This window comes from Schistocerca americana, chromosome 8, assembly GCF_021461395.2.
Source record: "Schistocerca americana isolate TAMUIC-IGC-003095 chromosome 8, iqSchAmer2.1, whole genome shotgun sequence".
Lineage (NCBI taxonomy): Eukaryota > Metazoa > Arthropoda > Insecta > Orthoptera > Acrididae > Schistocerca > Schistocerca americana.
The window spans coordinates 164,645,975-164,669,877 of record NC_060126.1 but is presented as its reverse complement, the minus strand read 5'-3'; the positions used below and the strand labels follow the sequence as shown (position 1 = coordinate 164,669,877).

Here is a 23,903-nt window from a genome sequence, read left to right as displayed (position 1 = left end):
GTACTCACAGCTTTACTTCTGCCAGTACCTCGTCTCCTACCTTCCAAACTTTGCACTTGCCCGCGAAAGGCAAAGGTCCCGAGTTCGAGTATCGGTCGGGCACACAGTTTTAATCTGTCAGGAAGTTTCATATCAGCGCACACTCCGCTCAAGAGTGGAAATCTCATTCTGGAAACATCCCCCAGGCTGTGGCTAAGCCATATCTCCGCAATATCCTTTCTTTCAGGAGTGCTAGTTCTGCAAGGTTCGCAGGAGAGCTTCTGTAAAGTTTGGAAGGTAGGAGACGAGGTACTGCAGAAGTAAAGCTGTGAGTACCGGGCGTGAGTCGTGCTTCGGTAGCTCAGTTGGTAGAGCACTTGCCCGCGAAAGGCAAAGGTCCCGAGTTCGAGTCTCGGTCGTGCACACAGTTTTAATCTGCCAGGAAGTTTCATATCAGCGCACACTCCGCTGCAGAGTGAAAATCTCATTCTGGAATATTCAAATACTTAGAGCAATTCAACCATATTCTAATATATCAAATATTCTCTTCTATTACTTATAACTGAGATTATTATATACTATAAACTATTACTGCTGTTATTATTAACCCACCACCCCACATGATAAGTCCCACAACCTTACAGCAGAAGAAAGAAAAAAAACTGTAACTACTTATGACTAAATCTGTTTATAGTAAAAGCTTGCACCTCCACACCACAAAAGAATTTAATCGTTTAACGAATAACACAAACCTGATGACAAATAACAAACTAAATTATAAATCTAGAACGAAGTCCTTTCATTACCAAAGGGCATGTATTTTATAGACGATTTTCTTAAATTGATAACTAATAGCACAATATGTATGTACGACAGTTACCTTTTGATTTACAAACCAAAGCTACTTTTAATTGTAATACACATAGTAAGTAGAAATCCTCGTATTTCCTTGCACTGTTTTATGGCAGACACTTATTGTGGGAAATCAGGGGTCTGCCGTTGATAAGTAGACATTTAAAATGAGTTTAATATCTGTATAACTAATAGAAAGTCTGACAGGAAATTAGAAAATACACATAAAATAAAATACATCTACGTCTACATCTACGTTATTACTCTGCTATTCTCAATCAAGTGCCTGGCAGAGAGTTCAATGAACCACCTTCTAGCTGTCTCTCTACCGTTCCACTCTCGAACGGCAAGAGGGAAAAACGAGCTGTTACATTTTTCTGTGCGAGCCCTGATTTCCCTTATTTCATCGTGATGATCATTTCTCCCGATGTAGGTGGGTGCCAACAGAATGTTTTCGCAATCGGAAGAGAAAACTGGTGATTGAAATTTCATGAGAAGATCCCGTCGCAACGAGAAACGTCTTTATTTTAACGATTGCCACTCCAATTCACGTATCATGTCTGTGACACTATCTCCCCTATTTCGTGATGATACAAAACAAGCTGCCCTTCTTTGTACTTTTTCGATGTCATCCGTCAGTCCCACGTGATGCGGATCCCACACCGCACTGCAGTACTCCAGAATAGGACGCACAAGCGTGTTGTAAGCAATCTCTTTAGTAGTCCTGATTCACGTTCTAAATGTTCTCCCAGTGAATCGTAGTATTTGGTTTGCTCTAAGCACAATATTATCTATGTGATCGTTCCAATTTAGGTTATTTGTAATTGTAATCCCTAATCATTTAGTTGAATTTACAGTCTTCTGATTTGTGTGTTTCCTCGCGTTTTCGAAGTATAGCTTATTTCTTTTAGTACTCATGTGAATAACTTCACATGTATCTTCATTCAGGGTCAATTGCCACTTTTCGCACCATACAGATATCCTATCTAAATCATTTTGCAATTCGTTTTGATCGTGTGGTAACTTTACAAGATGGTAAATGACAGCGTTATCTGCAAACAGTCTAAGAGGGCTACTCAGATTGTCTCCTATGTTGTTAATATAGATCAGGGACAATACAGTGCCTATAACACTTCCTTGGGGAACGCCTGATATTACTTCTGGTTTACTCGATGATTTTCTGTCTATTTCTACGAACTATTACCCTCGTGACAGGAAATCACGGATCCATTCGCACAACCGAGGCCATACTCCGTAGGCACGCAGTTTGGTTAGAAGACGCTTGTGAGGAACGGTTTCCAAAGCCTTCTGGAAATCTAAAAATATGGAATCAATTTGACATCCTCTGTCGATAGCACTTACTACTTCATGAGTATAAAGAGCTAGTTGTGTTTCACAAGAACGATATTTTCTGAATCCGTGCTAACCATGTGTCAATAAATCGTTTCATTTGAGGTACTTCACAATGTTCGAATACAGTATATGTTTCAAAACCATACTGCAAATCAACGTTAGTGATATAGGCCTGTAATTCAGCAGATTACTTCTACTTCAATTTTTGGGTATTGGTGTGACTTTAGAAATTTTCCAGTCTTTAGGTACGGATCTTTCTGTGAGCGAGTAGTTGTATATAATTGCTATATATGGAGCTATTCTATCACCATCCTCTGGGAGGAACCTGACTGGTATACAAACTGGACCAGAAGCCTTGCCTTTACTAAGTGATTTAAGCTGCTTTGTTACACCGAGGATATCTCATCTTGGCAGTTTTTCTTGATTGGGATTCAGGAATATTTACTTCATCTTCTTTGGTGAAGATGTTTCGGAAAACCGTGTTTAATAACTCTGCTTTAGTGGCACTGTCATCAGTGACTTCACTGTCGTTATCGTGCAGTGAAGGTATTGACTGCGTCTTGCCACTGGTGTGCTTTATGTATGACCAGAAGCTTTTTGGGTTCTCTCCCAGATTTCGAGATATTGGAAATTATTAAAAGCATCCTGCACTGAAGTACGCGCTATATTTCGAACTTCTGTAAAACTTTGCCAATCTTGGGGATTCTGCGTTATTTTAAATTTGGCACGCTTTTTTTTCGTTGCTTCTGCAACAAAGATCCGACCCGCTATGTGTACCACGAGGAATCAGTACCATCACTTATTAACTTATGAGGTATATATCTTTCAGTTGCTGTCGATACTATCTCTTTGAAAACATTCCACAACTTTTCTGCACTTACATGATCAGATCGGAAGGAGTGAAGACTGTCTCTTAAAAAGGCGTTAAGAGCATTTTATCACTCAACAGAGGAAAGGCCACTGGACGTGACGGGATACCAATTCGATTCTACGCAGAGTACGCGAAAGGACTTGCCCCTCCTTCTAACAGCCGTGTACCGCAAGTCTCTAGAGGAACGGAAGGTTCCAAATGATTGGAAAAGAGCACAGGTAGTCACAGTCTTCAAGAAGGGTCGTCGAGCAGATGCGCAAAACTATAGACCTATATCTGTGACGTCGACTTGTTGTAGAATTTTAGAACATGTTTTTCGCTCGCGTATCATGTCGTTTCTGGAAACCCAGAATCTACTCTGTAGGAATCAACCTGGATTCCGGAAACAGCGATCGTGTGAGACCCAACTCGCTTTATTTGTTCATGAGACCCAGAAAAAATTAGATACAGGCTCCCAGGTAGATGCCATTTTCCTTGACTTCCGAAAGGAGTTCGATACAGTTCCACACTGTCGCCTGATAAACAAAGTAAGAGCCTACGGAATATCAGACCAGCTGTGTGGCTGGATTGAAGAGTTTTTAGCAAACAGAACACAGCATGTTGTTCTCAATGGAGAGATGTCTACAGACGTTAAAGTAACCTCTGGCGTGCTACAGGGGAGTGTTATGGGACCATTGCTTCTCACAATATATATAAGTTACCAAGTAGATAGTGTCGAAAGTTCCATGCGGCTTTTCGCGGATGATGCTGTAGTATACAGAGAAGTTGCACCATTAGAAAATTGTAGCGAAATGAAGGAAGAACTGCAGCGGATAGGCACTTGGTGCAGGGAGTGGCAAGTGACCCTTAACATAGACAAATATAATGTATTGCGAATACATAGAAAGAAGGATCCTTTATAGTATGATTATATGAGACGGGAACAATCACTGGTAGCAGTTACTTCTGTAAAATATCTGGGAGTATACGTGCGGAACGATTTGAAGTGGAATGATCATATAAAATTAATTGTTGGTAAGGCGGGTACCAGGTTGATATTCGTTGGGAGAATCCTTAGAAAATGTAGTACATCAACAAAGGAGTGGCTTTCAAAACACTCGTTCGACCTATACTTGAATATTGCTCATCAGTGTGGGATCCGTACCAGATCGGGTTGACGGAGGAGATAGAGAAGATCCAAAGAAGAGCTGCGCGTTTCGTCACAGGGTTATTTGGTGAGCGTGATAGCGTTGCGGAGATGTTTAATAAACTCAAGTGGCATACTCTGCAAGAGAGGCGCCCTGCATCGCGGTGTAGCTTGCTGTCCAGGTTTCGAGAGGGTGCGTTTCTGGATGAGGTATCGAATATATTGCTTCCCCCTACTTATACCTCCCGAGAAGATCATGAACGTAGAATTATAGAGATTCGAGTGCGCACGGAGGCTTTCCGGCAATTGCTTCCCCCTACTTATACCTCCCGAGGAGATCATGAATGTAGAATTATAGAGATTCGAGTGCGCACGGAGGCTTTCCGGCAGCCGTTCTTCCCGCGAACCATACGCGACTGGAACAGGAAAGGGAGGTATTGACAGTGGCATGTAAAGTGCCCTCCGCCACACACCGTTGGGTGGCTTGCGGTGTATAAATGTAGATGTAGATGTAGATCAGCTTTTTTAAGTAGATATACTCCTATCGTTACCATAGTGTCTTGCGCAGCAACCAATCCATATACCATAACATTCTAAAAAAAACGTAATTTTGATGAAAGACAATGACTGAAATGAATTTTTGCATCTATTGTCTGTTTTTGTGTATTTCTGCAACAAAACTGCAATTATAACTCAAATGATACTTCATAGAACAGAAGCAAAAAATTCCTGCCCTTCAAGTATACTATTTTTCCATAAGAGAATTCTGAGGTACCAAAATTTAGCCTAATATAGACAGGGAATAATAAATTTCCGGCAGTAGGTAACTGAAAATTACAACAATGTGAGCTTTTATAAGGAAAAAATACAAAAATAAAATGAACTTCAAGGGAAATAAAAGGATCGCCTCATTAGACTCTCTGAGATGGTTGACGAACTGTTGACATCAGTAGTCTAGTAAACTCCATGACTATTCTTTGTTTAACTTTGCCAGGTTCTTCTGGCTAACGTCCTTACCACTCTCAAACATAATGTACTTTTATCGGATGTTTCAATAAGTGGTATGGACGTTAGCTAGAGGAACTTGCCAAAGTTAAATGCACATAATGTTGTACAATTGATGTATGTTTTAAATATTACATGAAACATTTGTAACTGTTTAACATAATCTGAAAAACCAACGTTCTATACAAAAACTGCATTTCTGAGAGAATTAGGTTCTGTGGTATAATCTGAAGTTGCCTCAGCTATAGTTTTCTGTTAAGACAGCGCACTTTGTTATGAGCTATGAACGTAAATGTCTGTTGTGATGTGATTAATTGGTGCTGAGAAGGTGTTGCAGTATATGACAACTGTGAAGTTCGAGCTCCACGTCATAGTATGACATTTCTGTGGATACCTCACTTCCACAATACAGAATCTGGAGGAGAATACACATATAGCCACATGAAAATGAAATTTGCTATAAAGGTAGGAATCGTGTCGTATGTATTACCATCAACTCGGTGGACTCGTCTATCAAACCTAGTGTTCCAAGTATTTCACTTTGAAATCAGAAACCTCTGGGCTAGCCACCCTTTAAGTCCCTGTTTAATCCGAGCAAATCGTGTACCGTAAAATATCGTAGTTGTTTTGTAACTGAATATTGCTTTTCGTTAATAGAATCTTGGTGATTCCTGTATCTGTCAATATAAAAGACTAGTTAATCTGTTATATTTAAATAATCTGGTATATCTACTTGGAATACCCGCAGGTACTTTCTAATGATACATTACTTTTCTATATTATTTGAAATAAATGAATGGAGTTTCATTGCATTATGGCAGAGTGCTACAGCAACCAGTTTAGAATTATTTCAGAGTAAAAACAATCTTGGTTGCGAAGTTATTTAATATCAGCGATGTGGTTCACTCTACTAGGATTTCATCAGATTGAACAAAAGTAACTGGATATGTAACACATATGTCATAAAGCCACATAAAATGGAAAGTGGACGCAACAGTAACTGGACCTGTAATCCATCCGACAGATTGCATATCCAGCTACTGTGGCGTCCATTTCCCATTTTATACGGCTTTATGACGTGTGTGTCGTATATCCACCTTCTTTTGCACAATCTGATTTGCCCCAAAAGAGTGATACGCGTTATTGATATTAAATGACTTCGCAACCAAGACTGTCTTTGTTCTGAAATAAAATGCATAAAACATTGACACTTGGGAAATCCAACAAAAATTTGATTTCTTGGATTCTGTTTTGAATCGTATGTGTACCATGATTACTAACATTAACAGTATGCATTTTCTAAATAATATTAACTCTTACTCTCAGCGACTACATGAATGGAGAAATTTTTCTCTCTTTTGCTGCAGAAAATTGTTTCCTCTACGACATAACGAAATTACTCAATGTATGAACACATAATCAGTAAAACAGTTACTCCTATTAGCATTAATCTTATCATCACAGATCTAACAACTGAACATAATCTACCAGGTTTAGGTGAAACGCTTATTCATGCAGATTTATCCTGCCTCTACAACCAAATGAAAGGCAGTTTGTGTTTAGCCGTATGTGTTTCGATTATCCTATCTATGAACCACTTAAGTGGGCTGTAATACAGGAGTAGTTTTATATACATGTTGTCTCCAAAATTAAGGGACAAGCTTAGGGCAGCTTCCTTACATGAAAACAAGGAAAAATTTCTTGTAAATTTGGGCTCTCAAATGAATAACGTAAGAGCTAAAAGCACTTTTTCATCTGCAATCCTACGGAATACATCTCTTCTACTTTCAGTTCCTTGCTTTCGATACTTCTGCAGGAAATAGTATGCACCAGAATAGAAACGGATGTCAACATTGGCTCTAAAATGGACCTGAAGGACTATGAGCGCTTATTCAGTAGAAGACATATGTCTCACAATAGCGAAGATGAATAAGTGCTCATAGCTGCCAAAGTAGGCAGTTTAGATCGCATATTTACTAAACATTTTTGTCTTAGTTTGGATCATAGAACCGCCTCCCAAAATATTGGAAGAAAAATCCTTGTTGTAGAAAAGATCTGAACGTGGTTTTCAGTGTTTAGTGTTGCCACCCATCGCTGTTGGTTTGTCTTTCGTCTTTTGCTTGTGTCGCGCATGTGATTTGCTATTCGTTTCTTTTGTCTCGAGTGTGTGGGTGTTTGTCATGTGAGAGTGCATTACTCTTTTCGTGAGTGAATTTGTCTGTGTGTGTGGGTGTAAGTGTGTGAGTATGCGTGTTTGTGTTTGTGTGTGTGTGTGTGTGTGTGTGTGTGTGTGTGTGTGTGTGTGTGTGCGCGTGTCCGTGCGTTAGTCTTTATGTGAATGGATTTTGTGTGTTTATGTATGTGTGTGTTGTTAAGTGTGAATGTGTTACTCATCTTTCATTTACTTTTCATAGTCTCATCACTCCAAAAATTACCCACTGCACTTCCCATGCGCCTCAATATTTCAACAGGTGGGAGGAACAGCCCTATAATGATGAGTACAAAAGGCTCTGTTCAGTAACATACCTAGTGCCTTGTCATTGTTGTAGAGTCCTGTCAAGTCAATCGATAGCTTGCCTAAACTGAGGTCGACCTTGTAGTCCGTGACGTCCCAGTACACCTCTCCATCTCTTTCAATGGGCTGTCCAAATAACTCCAGGACGGCCTCCAGTCTAGCTGCAGATTAGGAAAAGAAAATGAGTATTAACACAATTATATCGAAACTAAGAATACATGACGAAAAGCTAAAGAAAAATGCAGGGGCTTTTACCTGAGAGCTGTACCATTATTTGAGACAAAATTTAATGAAAGGAGTCACGAAGCTGAAGTTTTGAGCTAGGTGTCCCTGTGGTGGAAGAAAAAAAAATGGAAATTTCTGTTAAGGTCTTCCTGGACCAAACTGCTGAGGTCATCGGTCCCTAAGCCTAACAGTATTTAATCTACCTTCAACTAAGTTACGCTATGGACAACGCATACCCATGCCTGAGGGAGGACTCGAACTTCCGACGGGGTAAGACGCACGGACCGTGACAAGGCGCCTGAGACCTACACCGCGCAGCAGTGGTGGAAGAGGTAAAGTATTGAAAAATCAGTTACCTATGGCTGTGAGTCATTATACTGATTCTGAAGCCTCCAACTTTCATGATTTTTTCGCAAGCTAGATGAAGTATTGTAGTTGGTAAATGATGGTTACCAAATAAATATTCTTCAGTAACGTGGTGTCGTCAAACCATAAACAAAGCATATGCCGTATTAAGTCACTCTTAACAGCTGAAATTTACACTCACACCATGTAATAATTTTGTGCTGCGTATAAGATATCTTAGACGTTTTACATAAATAATTTACATAGCTGTTTCTTCAATGCTAAAACACCTAGATTTGTTGTAACTTGTCCCTGATTCGTCAGGACAAATTTAACCCTGCTTGATACACTTCTGGATGTGGGTTCAGGCATCCCAGTACTCTTACCATAGGCTTGAAGATATTGAAGGTGAATTGGTGACAAGTATATGGCATGTTTAGGATTTCTTAAGTGAAGAAAATTCTGTGGGTTTACTGGATCACACAGAGGAAATTCACCCAAACTTCGGTAGACATATAACTTACCACAAGCTTACAACAGGAGTGTGTGGGAAATTGATGACGTGTGAAACGTAGCGCAACTCTGAATTAGCTGGTGCAGTTTGAACCAAACATGATTAACAGAAGAATTATCAAGTGGAGAAAAAGTACTGTGAGTGATACCTCTATAACATCACGACTGCCGAGGATGGGAGTGAAAATTAATAAATAATTAGATAAATTTGATTTCTATATAATAATTTATTTACCAAACACTGCTATAACCCAACATAGGATGAGACATACTTTAGAATCTGACGCTCTGATGAGAGGTGATTTTTGGTCATCCGATTATTGGTACACGAGCGGCTTCGTACACAAGAGACCCAGCAACGAGCTCAAACTAAGACGTTTTAGATCTCTGTGTCTGTGGTTGGAGAGAGTACAGACAGACTATGATGTCGAGCTAGGGGGTTACGTGTGGTGGTGGTAGGCGGAACGAGAATCTGGGTTGGTTTATTCGTCTGCTTTTTCTTCCTTCTTCACGTGTTTACGACGAACATGCAGTACACCTCAGACTCTAGTTTATAATTTCAGTAAGTGTAGAACGTAGATGAGGCTTCCTACCAATTACCAGAACAAATGGCGACACTCGCGCACACTCAGTAATTCATTCCACTACAGACCACGATCCGCGGAGATGCCAGTTTCTGTTTCTTTAATCGAAGCCTTAGGTTCAAATACTTGTCACAGTGTAAATGACATACAAATATAGGTGTATGTAGACAGTTGTAAGATGGAAGCAAATAGCCCTAACCCAGAGGTATGTACAGGCAAGTATTGGAAGTCCTTCTTATTGCACAGGATTAACGGAGTATAGTCGCCCACTTCTAAAGTATTTACTGCATGCTCGTATATCTGACGTGGCTGTCGCAAGTTCTCTCAAACCCAGAGGCATGTACAGGCAAGTTTTGAAAGTCCTTCTTATTGCACAGGGTTAACTGAGTATAACTGCTCGCTTGTACAGCATTTACTTTGTGCTCGTATATTTGACGCGGAACTGTCCTGCTTGGCTTTCGAGGGCCCCTACATACAGCTTTTGAGGCTGTTTGGTTATAGATGATATACGACTGCGTCGCTTTTTACCTCCGACTCACAATCGGTGTTTGTGAAATCAGTGGATTCTCGATGTATGAGAGCTTTTAAATGACTGACGAAAGGGGCTTGCACTATGCGCCTCTACCTATGTTAGTGTATTTACAGCTGTTACTAATACTTGGATGATTTTTTCTTTTCTTTCTGGCAACCGTTCATGATTCAGTCATTACAACAAAGACAACTAAAGGAAAACAGTCACTATTAGTATTATATCGAAAGCTAGAGTTATCGCCAATAGCACTCATATATATAAATCAAGATTAGTCGAAGACAATGAACGGAATTATGTAAGACCTTACACTAATTTTCAGCAATGAACATTCTGAAATAACTAATACTGTCAGACTTATCATTTTATAGTTATATGTTCTGACAAACCAATATAAACATGTGACCAAATAACGCCCTGGTAATTAACAATTTCTCCGCCTTATGAAAATATAACAAAGCGTGTTCGCTGTTTCTACCAAAGATACTAGTTGCCAACATTGTTTCCAAAAGCAGATTAATTTTATGAGAACAGCTTAACATAATATACTGTTCTCTACATCTGAATATTTCAGGGTGGAACAAAAAAATTGTTCAAATGGCTCTGAGCACTATGGTACGGAACATCGGAGATCATCAGTCCCCTAGAACTTGGAGCTACTAAAACCTAACTAATCTAAGGACATCACACACATCCATGCCAGAGGCAGGGTTCGAACCTGCGACCGTAGCGGTCGCGCGGTTCCAGACTGAAGTGCTAGAACTGCTCGGCCACACTGGCCGGCCAGGGTAGAACACCGTTTGGCATGTCATACACCATCAATTGATGTCTGTTGAATATTCTACTTAAGTAATGTCAAATATAGAGGAATGTTGTCACACAAATTTAGTGTGTTTCCTTTCAGATAGATATCCATTGATGATCTCATATTCACACATAATTTTCACACAAAATCATCCAGTCACAAAATCAGTATCATTGGCGATAATCTGCTATGCAGCTAAAGCTTCCTTTTGTGTAAGTGATGGTTTTCCCATGCAGAAGTGAAAATGTTGTATAGTAATTGACACAACAATTATATTGCAGTCACCTTACGTGTGAAGCATAAAATGGAGTTAAACAGTTTCATTTTCATTACATAGCAAAAAGACCCTCTGTATCGGTTAATGACTTATGATGTTCTCTCATGGGTTCTTATTGTTACTAATGTACATTAAGTATGTTCCATTTGCTTTGTCACAAAATGGTAACTTGGTCATTTTTTGCAGATAACAGCAGTATGGGAGTAAGCAGGTGGCATTAGTTCAGTTAGGTAAATTTTGAATCAAATCCTATTCAAAAATTTAAACAGATGAATAAAGGTAACCAATCTCCATTTAATTTTAGCTAGACTCAGAATTTTCTGTTCAGTAACTCACTTTGAATACCAGAACTGAAACGTATAATACATCAAACAGTTAAATAGAAGTAATCAGTGTTCAGTGTTTGGGAACATCAATAAATCGCAAATGAGCTTTAAAGTGATTTTTAATCGTCTTGTCTATAGACTGATTGTGAAAGTTTTCAGTATTAAACCGTTCTTTAGGTACCAGTACGAGTAAAAAAGTTTTTGATTCACAGAAATGACTGAATAAAGTAACATGTTTCTGACACAAACCTGACTGTCAAGATCTAATGGCTACACAAAAACAATAAACAATTTTTTCTTAGATGTTTTCTGTTGTCATTGTAGGCTCAAGTTGCGGTACGTGCCTTAGAACACGCTGCTGACTGAAATAATTTAAGTAAATCAACAAATAATGGTTAATATAATTGTTAATGGTAGCCATTACACAATTTTGTTACCTGAATTTAATTGTTATTTGCTTGTACATAATACAGTCCGTTGAATCAACATTTTCAGAATAAACCACTTTGTTCTAAAAATTATATGTAAGGATAAATGTGCAACTCCCTACAGATATTTCTTGAAAACTTTTGTATATATGTATACACATAATTTAAAATTATCAGTATGGGAGAGTGTTGAACCCAGAGGACAATGTGACTAGGAGCTCTTGATTTTCCATTTCAGTTTAGTAGCTGATTTAAAATCACACAAAGGAAAGCCATAAATGATCTAACAATTTTCTGCATTTTTTGCTGTTAGATATGAGATTAAGATATGAGTACAATTTGTAAGTATTTCTTGTTCTGTTCATATAAGTTCTGCATGATATATTGATAGGTGCTAGTCACATTTGCTAAATAGTGACACAAATTCTTCACAGTTCAGTCGAAAAACTGCTAGAAGCTGACATCAGGATAAATCAGTTTGGATTGCGGAGAAATGTAGGAACATACAAGGCAGAACCGATCCTAGAAGACAGGTTAAGGAAAGGCAAAACTACGTTTATGGCATCTGTAGACTTACAAGGAGATGTCTCCAGCGCTGAGATCGACTTTTTGAAACCAAATATACAGTGATGTAAGTTAAGATCCTAGATATCACAGCATGCAAACATTCACCCTGGCGGGTCTTCCTTTGCGAATAACCGACAAAAAAATTCGAAAATTTACGTGATGCTCTGTAACGCTAAAAAAGTCGTAATACTACACTGGATGCATGGTGTAATGGATAGAACAATGTCTATTAACGCTGGGATTGTGAGTTCAGATCATGAAAGTTGCAATATTTTTTTTATTTTTAAAAATTTACCAAAATGACATTGGTCATTACTTTCATTCAATTAACTGGTTTATATTTAATTTTTTATTTCTATTCCTTTGCCATTTCATTTTAAGCCCTGTATGAACTTCTTCATTTGTTTAATTTTTACTGTGTATAATTCTTTTCCCTAGCGGAATTATTGTGACAACAGGTTTAATTATATTTGTCTACTATAATATTCAATTATTTGAAAATTCCGATGTATCAGTTAAAAAGCATGAGACGACATGATCTATTTATACTGACAGGGCAATAGTGCAAAAGGTGTATCTTTCGTCATCAGAAATTACTTTTTTCGTGGTAATTGTCATAGAAACATTTAAACCATATCCTAATTACCTTTTGAACTATGGACAATATAACACAGGTCAAGATTTAAAGGAAAGAAGGGTTTATAAGTAAAAGAAGTTGGATATAAAGAACAAAATAATGTGGATCAAAAAACAGGGTGATAAAGCAAAATAACTTTAATACAAATGAATACATAAATTAATTAAAAATGCATGAACAAATATTTCAAGTGGGAAAAGAATGATAAGAAGAAAATAACAGCAAATGAAGACGTTAATACTATGATTAAAATTACTTTACAAAGGAATGGAAATAAAAAATTACATTTTAACCAATTAATTGAATGAAAGTAATGATCAAAGTTTTTGGTAAGGATTTAAAAACAAAGACAATTACTGGACATGACAATCCTAACCCACAACCTCTTGTGTATGAAGCTATTATCCCATCCATCATACCACACAACCGGACTGCGTCATGCAACCTTTCTAACACTGTTGAATGTCACAGAAGATTGCATACATTTTTTTGTCAGTGAATCGCAAACAAGGGGCCACCTGGTGAATGGCCGCAGTGCGTGATCTGGGATCTTAACATACTTAACCATCTTTCAAAAAGTTGTTATCACCGCTGGGCACCTCTTAGAGAAAGATTTTGACTATGTTGATTGCGATACTGTCTTTGAAATTCTAAAGGTATAAGTGATAAAATACTGGGAGCGGATCCATAGAAACAAGATAGCATTCATAAGAGTCGAGGATCATGGAAGGGAAGCACTGGTTGAGAAGATAGTGAGACAGGGTTCTGGCATATTCCCAAAGTTATTTACTATGTACTCTGAGAAAGCAGTAAAGGCAGCCAATGAAAGACTTGGAGTAGGAATTAAATTTCATGCAGAAGATATAAGATTTTGAGGTTTGTCTATGATACCGTAATTCTGTCAAAGACATCACAGGACTAGGAGTAGCAAATTGACAGCGCCTTTAAAGGGCGACAGAAGATGAACATAAAAAAATGCAAAACAAGAATAGTGGCATGTAGTTGAATTAATACAGGTAAAGCTGAGGAAATTAGATTAGGAAATGAGACACACAAAGTAGTAAATGAGTTTTGTTGTTTGGGTAGTAAAATAACTGATGATGGTCGAAACAGACTGGATATTAATTGTGGATGGTCATTGGCTAGAAAACTATTTCTGAAGAAGAGAAATTTGTTAACCCCAAAAAGACAGTAGACTTGTTATGAATTTATTTTCTGGAGGCATTTGTCTAGATTGTAGCTTTGTGCGGAAGTGAAACGTGTACAACAAACGGTTTAGACAAGAAAGGAATCGAATCTTTCGAAATGTGGGACTTTGTAAGAGTGCTGAAGATTAGATGAGTAGATCAAGTAACTGATGACGATGTAGTGACCAGAATTTTGGGGAAACAATAAATTTGAGGAACAACTTGACTAAAAGAATGGATGAGTTGAGGGATCACCAGTTTAATACTGGAGAGAAGTATGTAGAGTAAAACTCATAGATGGAGACTAGGAAATTAGTACAGTAAGCAGATTCAGAAGGATTTAGGTTGCAGTAGTTATACAGGAATGAGAAGAGATGCACAGGATACAGCAACAGGGAGAGCAGCATCAAACCAGTCTTCCACAACAACAACAATATGTTATATTAGAGATAATTTGAATATATTGTTAACTCTTCAAGTACATAGTTTAATGGTCAGTAAACTAACGTATAATTTTAGAATTCTTTATATAAGATGTAGACAGTTGAGCCATAATTCGTAGCTTGTACAGAGACCTGTACTTTGAAACAAAAGAACATTTTTTCAGTGTGACATATCACACTAGAAATTAATGTCTTAACAAATTTAGCTTGAAATTCGAAATTTGTGTATTTTTGGGGAGCTTCTATTTGAAAATGTATTTAACTTGTAACTGGTTTACAATAAAATTTTTTGGTAATTTGATTTCAGTTACTGATTATAATCATTGCAACACATTTTTACTTTCTGCCAGCCCTCTCGATAAAGCTACGGTTTGTCTCACCTGTAATTGTGAGGAATAAGGAATTGAAAATAAAAGTTTCCTATCACAGACCGTTATCCCCAAGTAGAAGTTTTATTTTTTGTAAGAGTTCTAGACAAATATTTTACCCAAGGATAAGTTGAGAAGGGTATTTTTGGTCGTTTTCTTTTTTATGAATATTCTGCAGTGCCTCTTACTATGTACCAACAATACTCAACCAGTTCCCCATCCTATAAACCACTTTTCCATTACTGCAATCTTGTGCTAAAAAGTTTCCCCATGTTCATCAGCTACATCCCTCAAGTAATAAGAAAAAAAATCAAGATGAAAATAAAGGAATCGTAACTTTGGTGACATACGATACTTCATACTTTGGAAACATCATGTTATTCACAATCGGTTTACAGCCACCAGATTTGTGGTCTCCAATAAAGTGTGCACACACTGACTTTAAGGTATTGCGTACGTCATTAGATCAAAACATATTGTTTTTTTACAAATTATCTAGTCTTTTGTACAAATGTTTCTGACAATATACTTGTATATCACATATTTCACATAAACACAGCACACAATACAGTAGCGACTGTAAATTCTGGGTAGTGCCAATACTCATTCTTCGAAATTTCTCACGTGATTTAAGCACAAAACAGAATTGTGACATTTGTTTCTAATAGCTAACGCTAGATGGACAAACAAAGAGATAAAAATAAGTGTAGAGAAGAAAGTTTCCCTGTTGCATGTGAACTGAAACTTCCTTCAATTAAATTAACGCAAATCTACATGACAGAGAAAAGCCGATATCCAGAAGAAACTGTTAATAATGGATAAAAACTAAAATCCCTAAAATCATAACTGAATGCAGCATAGAAAATCAGTCCTAACAATTTACTTTCATGCAAAAGTGGAGAAACTATTCTGTGCACTGTTAATGATTTATAGTAGAGTAATGATGTGACAGATAGACAATTAAATACAATACTCACAATTTCTTCTATTTTACAGCATAGCTTCTACTCTTCAGTACTAGATCATATTGTATCTTGGAATATGTATTCACATTTGGGAAAACTTTATAATTTTCCAGCGCAATTTTTAATTTCAGAAAAAGACTGCACCAGAGGAACAATACAATCATTTATAAAATTTTGTCAAAAATGTATCCAGTTTCTGTTACAGGGCTCGTTAGAGGTAGTTGTCTGAGTATTGACCCAACCTACAACACTCTCACCAACTTCAAATATGTGAGAAGCGAGGTACAGCACAACAGGGGACAACAATCTCTGTAAATACTTCAGGGGCTTAACATTCAGTTGAGGGTGACATATGTCAGTAAAAATGTATTAAACATTCTGCCACACAATATATTAAATTTCTCTCCATTATTACAATGGAGATTCAAAGAGAATTCCAAAAAAAGTAAGATACCTTCCACCTGTTAACTCCTTTGGTTCACATAAGGTTCTCTTTGTAGGGTCTATTACAGTTAATTCATTTGTTGTTGTTGTTATAAGACTGTGATACTGCATAACTTGAGGTCAATGTGTTATAAGCCTGTCAACAAAATACAAATTTTTCATAATTAGCTGCTAACAAACATGGGACAGAGAGGTTATGTTTCTGGGAAAGTTTGTAAAAGTGATATTCTCTACCGACAGATATGTGGGCACTGACAATCCTGTCAAGTGGTCGTCATATTTGATACTCCATTGGATTTGTGTGCTTCAGGAGATGATGTAAGTGTTTGACAGTGATCCAATTTTTAATTACTCATTTATCATTGTCTGATTCATATCATATAATGTTTAAATTCACAGAAAATATAGAAAAAGGTAAAATATGTGTCTTTAAGAAATTGACATAATTACGTATTACGTTATGAGACCAGAATGCTCCTGTGCTAGATTTTATATATATATATATATATATATATATATATATATATATATATATATATATATAAAATCGAACACAGGAGCATCCTGGTCTCATAGCATAATACGTAATTATGTCAATTTCTTAAAGACACATATTTTACCTTTTTCTATATTTTCTGTGAATTAAAACATTATATGATATGAATCAGACAGTGATAAATGAGTAATTAAAAATTGGATCACTGTCAAACACTTACATCATCTCCTGAAGCACACAAATCCAATGGTGTTTCATATATGACGACCACTTGACAGGATTGTCAGTGCCCACATATCTGTCGGTAGAGAATATCACTTTTACAAACTTTCCCAGAAACATAACCTCTCTGTCCCATGTTTGTTAGCATCTAATTATGAAAAATTTGTATTTTGTTGACAGGCTTGTAACACATTGACCTCAAGTTATGCAGTATCACAGTCTTATAACAACAACAACAAATGAATTAACTGTAATAGACCCTACAAAGAGAACCTTATGTGAACCAAAGGAGTTAACAGGTGGAAGATATCTTACTTTTTTTGGAACTCTCCTTGAATCTCCATTGTAATAATGGAGAGAAATAAATACATTGTGTGGCAGAATGTTTAATACATTTTTACCGACATATGTCACCCTCAACTGAATGTTAAGCCCCTGAAGTATTTACAGAGATTGTTGTCCACTGCTGTGCTGTACCTCGCTTCTCACATAATATATATATTATCATCTTCAGCTTATATCAGGTGGTCTTCATATCTATAGGATATCACCATTGCAATTCCTACCACTACTGTAAAAGTTTGTTTTGTAGATATTAGTGGTGCTGTAGTAGGTGTTAAACTTTATCTGGAGCAGTTATTTTTGGAGTTGTTGAATTATGAAAGGTTATTTCATAATTACTGTCAAGTAACATCATTATGAAATAAACTTTCATTAATTTTAACACTTACTATAGCTTCACCAACATCAATGGTGCAAACTTATACTGTACTGACAGCAACTAAGAAATCGGCAATTGGAGATTTGTGGTAAGTTCCTATAGGACCAAACGGCTGAGGTCGTCAGCACCTAGGCTTAGACAATACTTAATCTAACTTAAACTAACTTACAGTAAGGACAACAAACACACCAATGTCCGAGGGAGGGCTCGAACGTCCGACAGGGGGAACCATGCGAACCCTGCAAGGCGCCTGAGACCACGCGGCTACCCCGCACGGCGGCACCTAAGACAGCAATATCAGATGAACATCAAGACCACCTGAAGTGCAGTAACTTGATGATGACAATCACCCCAAAATAGATCTACAGTAATAAAATTGTAATCGAAAACAGTGGCGCCTTGGTTTGTAGGACAATCTGTACCAAATTTGCCATGATTTAATTGAAAGTGTTGTTTTTCAAATATTTCACATGTTACTGTGATGATTCATCAATGCAAACCCCATGAGAAAATAGCTGAAGTAAGGTTGAAAACTGTATTGGATTTTGTACATTTTGTGGCCGATTTGCTGAGCAGCCGTTGGTCTGATAAAAAAGATGTATTATCCATATTCCGTGGCACTACGAGTAACTGGACGATTTGAATGATATGTAGATGTAGGTCCTTGATTAGATATCAAGATAAGTTAATGAAGGGAAGTAAACGCTCCTTGTGAGAGTATATGAAGAATTCGCATGTATTGCGTTAATGGAATATGGCTGTGGAAGTCAAACGCATAGATCCTCTCCTGGTGGGAACAGTCCAGTGGTTGTGTGTCACGTTTGATGAGACCTCAAGTGTTCGAAATGCTAATTTTATGTATTGCAATATGATTTTCGTAAGTGAGAGTAAGCCGCTATTGTAGCGAGGCGGAATGCATGCTTTTCAAGATTTGAGAGGGAGTGACAGAACATTGGCTTCTTTTGATGGTTTCGGCAAGCCAGTGTAGGTCTGGAGAACTGGTGACATGAGAATAGAGCACAGGAAGCGTAAGCCTGGGTACTTACGTGCTGTTATGTTGCTGTTCCCTTCCCCTTTAACAGGCAGCACCAACACCTTGCCTTCTGCCTTGTATGGGCCGACGAGTGTCAATGGCTTATCGGTATGTACCTCTGTCTTCATGTAGTAACTGCCTGGCTTCATCCTGTCAACACAGTCAAGTTGACAAGAGTTATCATGTTCCTTTGGTGTAAACTATAATCATTGAATAATCAGATCTGTAAATAACATCGTTATGAAGTGGGTTTCACTTTCATATGCCAAAGTTCACTGTTCCAATTCCTTGGGACAACGAGGCAGGAGTCGAACCTGCAACCGTAGCGGTCACGCGGTTCCAGACTGAAGCACCTACTATCGCTCGGCCACACCGGCCGGCAGAGCTTGACTAGAACACGCGGTTTTAAGTGATTACTGAAGTGTTATAATAGTGTGCATACGTCCACAGATAACGGTTTTACATCAAGATTACTGTAAAGAATTCTCCCCCTGGCAAGTGGGAAGGTCATGCACCTCAGACAATTGCGAAGGCGGGAAAATTAAAGTTTTCCGATCGCTGTACCAATTAGACAACGATCAAGAACTGGGTCAGACTTCGTGGACTATTACGTAAATTATAAAAGACGGGAAGCCCGCGTGGGATTACAGAAACGTGGTGCCAAACGCATGAATTGTACTTTTACTACTGCAGCCTTGTTATTGTAGGTCCATTCACAGGAGTGAGATGAAAATCAGCAGCCAAGCCATTCTGCATTACAAAATGGCTATAAATTTTACCACTGTTACAGACGTAAGGCACTTCAGCATTACAATGTGTGAATGAATTACTATACTGATAATAAAATGACACGAAGGAATATTCTGCGAAATTGCGACGAAATTTACGACGTAAGAGAAAATGACATTACAGTATGTTGAAGAACTATTTTGAAGTAACGACATCACAACGGTTATTGTAAGCGCTTCCGCTCCAACTGTTAATCATCATAATATAATCCACATTCCCCAAATACTAGAGCATCCATCTGATATATGTAGAGTTGCGATAATGAACAACTAGCACATAGCGATATTTAAACAAACGTCACTTATTCACTTGTAAACAATGAACACAATCTGATAATTTAACAAATTCCAATTAGAGAAATTAAAAATACAACCGAATATGTACAAAGTGTATGGTTTCAGCCGAGTCCCCGACATACCGCTGTCGATGTCACGTGATCCGCATCTGTTTCGCTGGGCCATAGTGAGGCCACAGAAAAATATGTCGCTCAATGCATAACTAACAGGATAAGGTGGCTCTAGGAAACACATGGATGCTGTAGCTCATATAAGTTAAAAGACCAACGTGTTTATTCACCTATGAAATGGAACAGTGGTCCACATTAATCCCCGTTTATAATAAACGCCACACGTGATATACATGAATACCAAATTACTACAGAATCAGTTCCAATGCTATAAATGCAAACAATAAGAAAAATATCAGCTATTAAGATGGAGGAAAGCAAATCTCGACAGCGTTTGAATAATTCAAGAGATTTGGGAAAAGACCGCAGTTTACACGTATTGAATTGATCGTGCAGAAGCTGTTTCATTTTGCTTCGCAGGCAACAAAATTTTCAGCTGAGTCGCAATGAGTCTACAACTATATGTACATCTACATCTACATCCATACTCCGCAAGCCACCTGAAGGTGTGTGGGGGAGGGTACCTCTATCGGTTCTCCTTTCTATTCCAGTCTCGTATTGTTCGTGGAAAGAAAGACTGTCGGTATGCCTCTGTGTGGGTTCTAATCTCTCTGATTTTATCTTAATGGTCTCTTTGCGAGATATACGTAGGAGGGAGCAATATACTGCTTGACTCCTCGGAGAAGGTATGTTCTCGAAACTTCAACAAAATCCCGTGCCGAGCTACTGAGCGTCTCTCTTGCAGATTCTTCCACAGGAGTTTATCTGTCATCTCCGTAACGCTTTCGCGATTACTAAGTAAACCAGATGGCAGTTATAAGAGTCGAGGGGCATGAAAGGGAAGCAGTGGTTGGGAAGGGAGTGAGACAGGGTTGTAGACTCTCCCCGATGTTATTCAATCTGTACATTGAGCAAATAGTAAAGAAAAGAAAAATTCGGAGTAGGTATTAAAGTCCATGGAGAAGAAATAAAAACTTTGAGGTTCGCCGATGACATTGTAATTCTATCAGAGACAGCAAAGGACTTGGAAGAGCAGTTGAACGGAATGGATAGTGTCTTGAAGGGAGGATACAAGATGAACATCAAGAAAAGCAAAACGAGGATAATGGAATGTAGTCGAATTAAGTTGGGTGATTCTGAGGGAATTAGACTAGGAAATGAGACACTTACAGTAGTAAAGGAGTTTTGCTATTTGGGGAGCAAAATAACTGATGATGGTCGAAGTAGAGAGGATATAAAATGTAGACTGGCAATGGCAAGGACAGCGTTTCTGAAGAAGAGACATGTGTTAACATCGAGTATAGATTTAAGTGTCAGGAAGACGTTTCTGAAAGAATTTGTATGGAGTCTAGCCATGTATGGAAGTGAAACATGGACGATAAATAGTTTTGACAAGAAGAGAATAGAACCTTTCGAAATGTGGTGCTACAGAAGAATGCTGAAGATTAGATGGGTAGATTACACAACTTTTGAGGAGGTACTGAACAGAATTGGGGAGAAGAGCAGTTTGTGGCACAACTTGACAAGAAGAAGGGACCGGTTGGTAGGTCATGTTCTGAGACATCAAGGGATCACAAATTTAGTATTGGAGGGCAGCGTGGAGGGTACAAATCGTAGAGGGAGACCAAGAGATGAATACACTAAGCAGATTCAGAAGGATGTAGGTTGCAGTAAGTACTGGGAGATGAAGAAGCTTGCACAGGATAGAGTAGCATGGAGAGCTGCATCCCAGTCTCAGGACTGAAGACAACAATAACAACAACAAGTAATCGTGTAATGAAACGCGTTGCTCTCCGTTGGATTTTCTCTATCTCTTCTATCAACCCTATCTGGTACGGATCCCACAATAGTGATCAGTATTCAAGTAGTGGCGAACAAGTGTACTGTAACCTACTTCCTTTGTTTTCGGACTGCATTTCCTTAGGAATCTTCCAATGAATCTCAGTCTGACATCTGCTTTACCGCTGATTAATTTTGTATGGTCATTCCATTTTAAATTACTCCTAATGCCTACTCCCTTATAATTTATTGAACTAACTGCTTCCAGCTGCTGACCTCATATATTGTAACTAACTGACAAAGGATCTTTCCTTCTACGTATTCGCAGCACATTACACTTGTCTACATTGAGATTCAATTTCCATTCCCTGCACTGTCAATTCGTTGCAAATCCTCCTGAATTTCAGTACAATTTTCCATTGTTGCAACCTCTCGATATACTACAGCATCATCCGGAAAAAAGTCTCAGTGAACTTCCGATGTTATCCACAAGGTCATGTATATATATTGTGAATAGCAATGGTCCTACGACAGTCCCTGCGGCACACCTGTAATCACTCTTACTTCAGAAGACTTCTCTCCATTGAGAATGACATGCTGCGTTCTGTTATCTAGGAACTCTTCAATCCAATCACACAATTGGTCTGATAGTCCATATGCTCTTACTTTGTTCATTAGTAGACTGTGGGGAACTGTACCAAACGCCTTGCGGAAGTCAAGAAACACGGCATCTACCTGGGAACCCGTGTCTATGGCCCTCTGAGTCTCGTGGAGGAATAACGCGAGCTGGGTTCCACACGATCGTCTTTTTCGAAACCCATTCTGATTCCTACAGAGTAGATTTCTAGTCTCGAGAAAGTCACTATACTCGAATATAATACGTGTTCCAAAATTATACAACTGATTGATTCTAGAGACCTACGGTACACCGCTGCAAAAAGAGGAGCAAGTTCCTTCGCGTACATTCTGAAGTAGGCCGAATCCCAGCACCATACCTAAAAACGCACTTAAATTATCGCGCCTTCTCCCCTATCTCTCACTGTGTTCAGTCCACAGGTGCATGAAGCCTAGTGGGCGCTGTGATTTTCCTCAAACTGCCAAGAACCAGATTTGCCTCGTACATCCAGATATAGTCTCTCAGCCACGTTTTCTCGCCCGTACTCTTACGAGAAGTCTCCTGCATCAAGTTAGAAACCGACGTCTGTTCTACCAATCTTCGAACAAAGCTGTTCTCTGCTGTTTTTCGAACACAAGTGACCTGTCTCCAGGGGATAGTTTATTCGCCACTCTGCAAACGTTCAAAACTGTTGTATACCAACAAGAAAGACTCATCAAAATAGTGTCTGATGCTGTGCTTATTTTGCAAGTCAACAATCTTCCCTCCATATGAAAGTGTACTATATTAACCGATTGTTATCCACCAATATGTGTAATTCTTATACAATACTGAACTACCATATTTCAGCCAGTTTTACCCATTGAGGTCATCTTCATATACGCACTTCTCGAAAGCTGGCGTCTTGCCTTCCCCTACTTTGTTTATCGTTTAGGTGAGACTGTGGTGGCTTGTTACGTCTTCTTTTTTTTTTTTTTTTTTTTTTTTTTTAGCTTAGAGGTCATCCACGTTTAGTCAGCGCCGTCCCTTTGAAGGATAAAGGAGTTTCTACTCACAAAGCGGGCCAACAGCTTCCTACAGCATGCTAAGACATTTATCTATTACAGACTGCCCCTAGCACAGATTTCCATGAAGGCGACTGTAAAATGGTGCAAGGTGTTCTAAACTCTTAGGCCAACAAGAGTAAGATAGAGGGAAAGACGGTTAATATACAATTCGTACAAGAACCAAGATGGAACAATAAGATTGGAAGACAAGGAATGAAGTGTTTGAATTAAATAGGTGCGTAAGAGAGGTAAGTAGTCTTTCGGCCCTAATATTCAGTCTGTATAACGAAGAAACAATGAGAGAAATAAAAGGAAGATTCAAGAGTGGAATTAAAATTCGAGGTGAAAAGATATCAAACATAAGATTAGCTGTTGACATAGCTATCTTCAATGAAAGCGAAGAAGAATTACAGGATTCTGCTGAATGGAATGAACGGTCTACTGAGTACCG

General features: G+C 38.3%; 1 protein-coding gene across 2 annotated transcripts in view; it reads right to left on the bottom strand.

The window, feature by feature from the left end:
- LOC124545440 (protein takeout-like) overlaps window positions 1-23,903 on the bottom strand; it is a 102,967-nt gene that overhangs the window by 5,518 nt on the left and 73,546 nt on the right. For both annotated transcript variants that reach the window (XR_006967630.1, XM_047124363.1), the window contains exons 4-5: window positions 18,830-18,966; window positions 7,713-7,862 (exon numbers count right to left, since the gene is read on the bottom strand). Coding sequence is in view for 1 of the 2 variants with exons in the window: in XM_047124363.1 (XP_046980319.1) it covers window positions 7,713-7,862; window positions 18,830-18,966 (287 nt within the window). In the remaining variant the exon portion in view is untranslated. The remainder of the gene's footprint in view (window positions 1-7,712; window positions 7,863-18,829; window positions 18,967-23,903) is intronic.